Source organism: Panthera uncia (genome assembly GCF_023721935.1).
Source record: "Panthera uncia isolate 11264 chromosome B3 unlocalized genomic scaffold, Puncia_PCG_1.0 HiC_scaffold_1, whole genome shotgun sequence".
NCBI classification, from domain to species: domain Eukaryota; kingdom Metazoa; phylum Chordata; class Mammalia; order Carnivora; family Felidae; genus Panthera; species Panthera uncia.
In genome coordinates this window covers 21,031,116-21,039,917 of record NW_026057582.1, presented here as the reverse complement: position 1 = coordinate 21,039,917, position 8,802 = coordinate 21,031,116, and the positions used below count along the sequence as shown (strand labels likewise).

The following is an 8,802-nucleotide window of genomic DNA, read 5'->3' as shown; positions in this document are numbered from 1 at the left end:
GGGGGAGAGGGGGAGAGGGGGAGAGGGAGAGGGAGAGGGAGAGGGAGAGGGAGAGGGAGAGGGAGGCAGAGAATCCCAAACAGGCTCAGTGTGGAGCCTGAGACGGGGCTCGATCTCACAACTGTCAGATCATAACCTCAGCCAAAATCAAGAGTCGGACACTTAACCAACTGAGCCACCCAGGCGTGCCCCACATCTGTCTCCCTTTTTTCTTTTGTGATTACAGCCATCCCGGTAAATAAACATCAAGTGGTATCTCTTTGTGGTTTTGAGATTTGCATTTCTGTAATAAACAGTAATATTGAACATTTTTTCACAGGCTTGTTGGCTATCTGTATATCCTCCTTGGAGAAATGTCTATTTAAGTCCTTTGCTCACTTTGGAATAGAGTTGTTTGTTGTAGAATTTTAAAAGTTCTCTATTCTGGATATTAAGCTCTAATCAGGTATGTGATTTGCAAATATTTTCCCCTATTTTGTAGACGGACTTTTCACTTTTTGGACATAGTCCTTAGACACACATAAGTTTTTAATCTATTAAGTCCATGTTATTATTATTATTATTTTTATTCCCTGTGCTTTTGGTGTCCCATCTAAGAAACTATTAACAAAACCAGTGTTGTGAGGCTTCTGTCCTGTTTTCCTCTAAGAGTTTTATAGTTTTAGCTCTTACATTTAGGTCTTTGACCCATTAAGAGCTAATTTTGTATATGGTGGGAGGTAGGGGTCCAACTTCACTGTTTTGCATGCGGATGGATATTTGGTTGCTACATTTGTTGAATAAGACCATTCTTTCCTACTGAATAGTCTTGGCCCATATAAAAATTTTGTAACATGACAGCATACATAGCAGTATTTCACATAAAAAAGACATGCTTAAAACTTAGGGATCCAAAAAAATGTCGAAGTAAAAGAATGAATAGAGCCATACCAGGCAGGCAAATTCTAACTGAACAAAGTTGACATGGCTCTATTAATGTCACACAAAACAGACTGTATGGGGAAAAAAACTGTAGATAAAACAGGAAACTATATAATCATAAATGGTTCAATTCACTGGAAAACACATATTTAAGCTTATGTACATCCATTTTTAGGTTCAAATTATAAAAAGCATAATGAAAACAAAACAAATCCACTATCATAGTAGGAGATCTGAACATATCTCACTCAGTAATCAATGACGGTGTCAGCACACAAAAATTTCAGTAAGGTAGACATATCTTACCTTAGATATGTAAGTAGACTATCCAAAGAAAACGATTAACATCTAATTCTAATGGTACATACAGAAGACAACAAAACAACTGCAGAAAACAGTCTTTTCAAATATACAGAAGCATATGCAAATAGTGACCACATAAAGCAAGTCCTGTCACACAGATCATATTCTCTACAAATAAAACAGTTTAGTCACAACAAGAATTAATGAAATAGAAAAAAATACACTAAGGAGAATAAAGCTAAAAGTTGATTCTTAAAAAACATCAATGAAATCAATATGCCTCTGGCAAAACTGAACAAGAAAAGAAGGGCAAGAAGACACAAATAATATCAGAAATGAGAATATTAAAAAAAAGGAAATGACTACATATGATTCTGACACCAAAAAGATTATCATTAACTTTATGCTAATTAAACATTTAAATATGTAATACTAGAAAATGTAACTTATTCAGTCTCAAAAAGAAAGATACTTGAACAGAGTAAAGACATTACTAGCATCAGATATTTTTAACAGCATACTTTAACAAATATTCACAGAAAAATTAAGTATAATCTTAGAAAAAAAAAAGTCCAAGGAAGATGGAATATTTGCCAGAATTCATTTTATAAGAGTATCATAAACCTGAAAACCTAGTAAAAAGAGTATGAGAACAGAAAATCAGACAGTATTGTTCATGAATATACATGCAAAAATCCTGAACTAAGTGTAAGTAATTCAGCAATTCATAAAAAGGGCAATACTCAAGTCATGCTATCCCAGGAATACAAAATTGGTTTACATGTAGAAAACCAATTAGTGCAATTAGTTATAAATAACAGATTAAGGATAAGAAATTGTATGATGATCTAATAGTTGCAGAAAAAGTGTTTAATAAAATTCAATATTTATGATATAAAAAATAAAGCAAAGCTCTTAGTTAATTTGAATAAAAGAGAACTTCCTTAACCAGAGAAAAGATATCCATAAAAAATCTATAGTAAACATTATATTAAATAGTGAATCATAGAAAGGGTTCCCTTTAAGATTAAGAATAAGATAAGAGGGGCGCCTGGGTGGCGCAGTCGGTTAAGCATCCGACTTCAGCCAGGTCACGATCTCGCGGTCCGTGAGTTCGAGCCCCGCATCGGGCTCTGGGCTGATGGCTCAGAGCCTGGAGCCTGCTTCCGATTCTGTGTCTCCCTCTCTCTCTGCCCCTCCCCCATTCATGCTCTGTCTCTCTCTGTCTCAAAAATAAAATAAAAAACGTTAAAAAAATAAAAAAAATAAAAAAAATAAAAAAAGAATAAGATAAGAAAGGGGCATCTGGGTGGCTCAGTGGTTGAGCGTCTCTTGATGTGGCTCTTTATTTCAGCTCAGGTCATGATCCCAGGGTCCTGAGATTGAACCCTACGTGGCTCCACACTCAGTGGAGCTCGGCATTCTCTCTCCCCGTCTTTCTCTTCTCCTCCCCTGCTTGCACGCACGTACTCTCTCAAAATAAATAAATAAACTTAAAAAAAAAACAAAAACAAAAACAAGGTAAGGGTGCCTGCTATTTTTAATCAATATTGTTCTGGAAGGTTTAGCCAATGAGGTAAGAAAAGCTGCCCTTTTTAATATTTAATTGTCAATTGAGAAAACATGAAAGAATCAAAGATGATAAATATCATGATTAATCAAGGAAATGCAAATTAAAACCAAAAAGAAACACCACTTTCTACCTATCAGACTGCCAAAAATTAAGAAGCCTAACAATATCAAGTATCAGTGAAGACATTAGTACAATCTGGCATTTTATTGTAAAGTTGAAGATGTGCATGCCTTAGAATCTAGTAATTCAATGGTTAGGTATAACACTTAAAAGAAAGTCATGTGTGTGTCCTCAGAAGACACACTCCAAAATATTTTATAACAGTAAACAAGTAGACACAACCCATCACATCAGATATGGATAAATAAGCTATGGTATATTCAACAGTGAAAATAATTCTAGGTATATGCAGTAACTTAGATGAACCTCAGAAATACCACCTTGAGGGGAAAAAAAAGTCAACCTGCAGAAGAATACAGAAATTACTCCATTTATGTTATAAATAGGCATTCACAATTAAACAATATGCTCTTCAGGAATATAAATACAGATGGTAAACACAGAATTCATGAGCATGGTTACTCTGATGACAGAAGGAAGAGGGAAGAGAATGGGGATTGGGGCGAGGCACTCAGGGGACTTGAACAAAGTATGGGATTATTTTTAACTAGAGGTGGATGTAAGGATGTTTTTATCTTAAATATTTTTTAAAAAAACATTAGATAATTTAAAGAAATTTGTACTAGGATAAACAAATTTACATCTTAGGTTGCAGAAAGCAGTAACAACGAAAACTGTTAAGACAAATGTCACCTTGAACACAAGTAACTAAGCAAGAACACTAAGGAAAACAAAGATATATAAACAAAGATATATGCTTCTAGAAATACATAACCTAAGAAAGACTAAGAAAGAATACTTTGCTTAACTCATGATGGACACTAAGAGTAGATAAAGTGATGTAAGGAACTGATATGGAATACAGACCAAAAGGAAGTCACGTTCAGCTTTTTTCTCAAGTTTCCTCTCTTCCCAAATGTTGCCATACCTTTCTAATTAGTGAAGCGAAAGATTAACCATATTTATCTGTTCTACCAATGTCGTATGTTTAAACCATATCGTGAATGCATAAGCCAGAAAACTAGCATTACGTACACTGTCTCCACCCCCTTTATAAATACAACTCAATTTGATACACATTTTTTATTGTCAGCTATATGAAACAATACTTCATGAAGATAAATACAACCAGAAAAATCTAAAACCCTTATTAGGTTAAAAATCTAACTTTATATTAAAATCTGTATTGTATAATACCCTAACGGCCTCTGAAAAAATAGAATATAATTCATCAGTTTGGCACCGGGTAAAAGAAACTAATAGTTTCTCGTTTCAAGTCTTTTACTACAAACTTACTTCTTCTACCTGCCCATCCTCAGCTCCATCTTTCTCTTTGTCTTCCTCCTCATCATCATCATAGTCTTCTTCTTCATCTTCATCTTCTTCAGATGACGTATCCCCAGTTCCATCAACCTGTAACACCAATGGAGCTTGTGGCTGAGCAGGCTGGGCCTGTGGTTGCTGTTGGCCAGCTGCAGTTATCTGTGCCTGTGCCGGTGTTGGTGCAGCCACTGTTGTAGGTATAACTTGAGTCTTATTTCCTGTAAATAAGATTTGCTGTGGCTGAATGATGACACCCGTCTGTGGTGAAATCCCTCCAGGAAGAGGGGCCAGTACCTAAGGCAAAAGAAACCCATATTAAAAACTAGTCAGAGGACCAAGCAGCTCAGTTTCATGTGGTACATAGACAGACCTAAAAGCTGAAGAGTCACCAAAAATGACCGTATCTCACACCGTTAAAACTACCAAGGCATAAAAGGAATGTTTAACTAGTATACTGATCCACTTCCATTTTACCATTCAAATTTCTGAAGGAAAAAAGATTTTCTGAAAATAACTGTTTCATTTACTGAGCACTTGCTCTGTATATATACATGGCAGATTCTGGACTAAGAGTTACATGTAAGTTTATTTATTTGATGTATGGATAGGTATAGTAACTCACCAACCTGCCAGTCACTAAAAGGCAAAATCTTAAGCTAGACTTTCTGACTTTGCTCTAATTATTATGTTACACTGCCTCCCTGTGGAGAACACCGCATGGAAATGTGAAGTCTTAGGTCCTAGTTTTGTCTAAGATCCCAGGTAGAGATGTAGCAGAGGCATGTCACTTAACCTCCCTTGGCTTTTGTCACTTCACTGTTATACTAGGATCAATGGTTCTCAACCCTGGCTGCAAATTACAACCACCTGGTAACTTAAAAAATACTGGTACTTGGGACCCAGTCCTATTATTCTGATTTAACTGGTGTGAGCAGAAATGTAATCATTTAAAGCTCCCCAGCTGATTCTAACCATGCAACCACACCAGATCAGACAATTTCTCAAGTTCCTTTCAGCATCTGGAATTCTAAGGTAAACCACAACTCAAAAAGAACATATCAACAAATATTAATTATATCTTTTATAATAAACATATTTATAATTATACTTCTTAATAAAAAGCAGAGACTTCCTAGTGATAAATAAAAACAATGAATGGCAATTACTTGCCTTTAGTTTCAAGGAATGCAAAATAAAACAATATTTCTCTTAAGAAGTTTACAGATTAATGGTGCATAGGCAAAGCAATAAAACAACTCAAGAAGATAGAAGGCTTAAGGACATCTGGGTGGCTCAAGTTGGGTGAGCGTCCAACTCTTGGTTTCGGAGTTCAAGCTCTGGGCTTCATGTTGACAGTGCACAGCCTGCTTGGGATTCTCTCTCCCTCTCTCTCTGCCCCTCCCCTGCTTGCACGCTCTAATAAACAAACTTTAAAGAAAAAAAAAAGACAGAAGGCGTAACAGAAGTATGATATGATGTTATGAAAACACAGGACAGAGTATTAAATTCGGCTTGAGGGACAAGGTATGGTCAGAGAAGCCTTCCTAATAGGTTAATACTTGAGTTCATTTGTGCTTGGAAGATTAGCCAGGTTTTTCCATTTGGTCAGTTGGTTGGTTTGCCTGGGGGGCAGCGGGAGTGGAGGGAGTTGCTGGAACGAAGGCCAAAGGACATTCTAAGTAGAAGAGTAATATCAAGTGAAACCCAAAAGTAATAGCAGGAGAAAATCTGGAAAGCTGTAAATCAGATGGATTAATGCTTCTCTGATCTTACCTCTATCTTCATACTATTATACAAACATTATGTATTTATGTGTCTCTTTTTTAAAGTACCTAAGTTCCTCAAGAAAATAACCATTTCTCTTTCCTCTTTGTCTTCATAGTGTAAGAGTTTAACACCTGGCACACAAGTAGATACAAATATTTAACTTTGATCTAAACAGCAGCTGAAGCAGATAACTAGAAGCATGGCAAGAAATAAACCTGAAGAGAACAAAAAAAACAAGATCCAAAAAAAACCAAAGATCCTGTGAACCATGCTGAGGAGTTTAGACTTTTTCCAATAGGCAAGGGGAAATCATTATTTTAAGGATTTTAGAAAAATAACTACAAATACAGAGTAACAGGTTAGGAGGGCACAAGACTAGAGTCAGGGAAATCAATTAGGAGGATAACATATAGTATTAAAGTGTGTATATATATGTATATAGTGTGTGTAATTATATATATATATAACATATATATATATACATATGTATATACAACACCTTCACATTTTTAAAAAATTTTTTAACATTTATTTATTTTTGAGAGACAGAGACAGAGCACTACTGGGGGGAGGGGCGGGACACAGAATCCAAACCAGGCTCCAGGCTCTGAGCTGCTAGCACACAGCCTGATGCAGGGCTCAAACTCACAGACCACGAGATCATGACCTGAGCCGAAGGCGGCCACTTAACCAACTGAGCCACCAAGGTGCCCCGCTCACATTTTACACATAGTATATAGAGTGTGTGTATATATATATATAGTACTGAGAGGATAATTGTATTTTAAGTGACAAATTAAGAAAGCATGAACTAAGGAAATGATAAGAGAGTCTGAGAAAAGAAAACTACTTTCAAACATATTAAGGAACTGCAAACATGTTAAAACTGCAGTCTGAAAAAAAGGAGCTATTAAGAATTGGTAGGAATTTGTGATACGTTGCATATTAAAGGTAAAGGAGGGGGAGGATCCCACACCCCACACCCACTTCCAGAAAATGTATAAGCTTCATGAAACTAGATTCATGCCTGCCCTGTTCATTCTTAAATCTCTAGTCCCTTGCAAAGACCCTGATACACAGCCACACAGTAAATATTTGTTGAATGAATACCAGATAACTTGGGAGGCTTAGGAAGCTGGAGAGTGGTGCCACTGACTGAAAAACATGTTCGGAGGGATGATGAAAGATAAGCAAGGATAATGACAACTTAGTCTTAAACATATTGAATGTAAGTTAAGCTGTGACGTATACAGGAGTAATTTAGAATGACAGGATGTATAGTATTAGAGAATAGTCTAAGCATTCGTATAGACAAAGCCATGAGAACGAGAAAGGGAACCACCCAGAGAATTCAAACAGAAGAAGAAAAAAGAACCCCATGGTGATCATAACTTATGACTCTATTACCTGTTGTATAACAGGGGCTTGTACTCCACCAGGCTGCATTTGTGGTATAACTTGTTGTTGGAGAACCACTGACTGCTGAGGCTGGAAGATATACTGGGCACCATTGGCTGCTCTGACTACTTGAAGAAGCTGGCCTAAAGCAAAACATATATATTACAAGTTACCATTTTAGCAGTAACCATCTCCAAATAAATGAATTCATGGTAAATGTCAAACCACCAAAATGCCCTATTAATTCTCAAATAAGAAGTCTAACGATTTTATTAAGCGTTGTCACCCATACACAGCAAACTTAACTTCCTCACTTTTCTCCATGTTTTATAAATGTTTTAAAATGTTTTCTTTTCCTTACTTATCCTCATAAAACTCTTTTCCAATAAAGTTTTAACAACAGATTATGAGAATTGATTAGAAGTTTAAATTATCTTTACTAACATGTTAGGAGTCATGAAAGAGCAGTAAGCAAGATCAGATGTTTTCAGGGGCTCTTTGTTTTTAAAGCTTAAAGACATGAAAGTGTAACAGTTTGTTAGTATCTTGAGCCAAAGCACCAGGGTACTTAGTTTCAAAATGCTTAAAAACAATCAAAGCTTGCTGAACCAATTATCACTGCCACATAATCCTAACTGTATGCATGGCTTATACACACAGAAGTGAATCCCTCTGTTTGTTGTTTTAGATGATGCAGAATCTTCAAATAATTAAAAAGCAACAATTACACGTTAAAAATATGTAGAAAGTTATTTACAAATTTAGAATTTTATTGGCAAAATAATAAGAAATTATATAATTACGATTACAGAAAGAATACTTAAAAGCCACATAAATTCTTCCAACGTTAATATGCCAAAAATCCCAAGTAAATTTTGTTAGTTTATGCAGACATGCTATATAAAACAGAGTACTTAGTGTGATATCACAAATTTGTTCAAAGGAGTCAAGTTTTATTTGGCAAGTTAAAGGTGTTTAATCTATGTAAGTATTAAATCTATGTACGTATTAATCTATGTAAAGGTGTAAAAATCTATGTATTTCTATATGATTATACTTCATTCAATAAATAGGATTCTTATTCACAGATCAAAAGCTCAAGTGCAATTTTCATCTTCCCTACTGCATCCTCAGCAATAATTATCATTTAATGTGCAGTAGTACTTGATCTTATTTTAATAACCTAATAAGCTAAATCACAAAACAAACACTGATTTTTTTCAATGAGGCCAAAACAAAGACTAGATGGTACAATTTTCTGAGTTATACATATACATAATGCTGTTATTCCTAATTACCTGAATTTGTTAATATCTGTTGAACAGGAGTCACGCCTGCAGGGAGTGCCAAGGTAGCAGCTGTAGCAGCAGCGCTCTGCGGGGGGGGGGGGGGGGGGG

General features: G+C 35.7%; 1 protein-coding gene across 2 annotated transcripts in view; it reads right to left on the bottom strand.

Moving 5' to 3' along the window:
• Window positions 1-8,802, bottom strand: part of GTF2A1 (general transcription factor IIA subunit 1) — a 49,657-nt gene that overhangs the window by 19,435 nt on the left and 21,420 nt on the right. For both annotated transcript variants that reach the window (XM_049612393.1, XM_049612394.1), the window contains exons 5-7: window positions 8,704-8,779; window positions 7,415-7,548; window positions 4,214-4,534 (exon numbers count right to left, since the gene is read on the bottom strand). In XM_049612393.1, coding sequence (XP_049468350.1) covers window positions 4,214-4,534; window positions 7,415-7,548; window positions 8,704-8,779 — 531 coding nt within the window. The remainder of the gene's footprint in view (window positions 1-4,213; window positions 4,535-7,414; window positions 7,549-8,703; window positions 8,780-8,802) is intronic.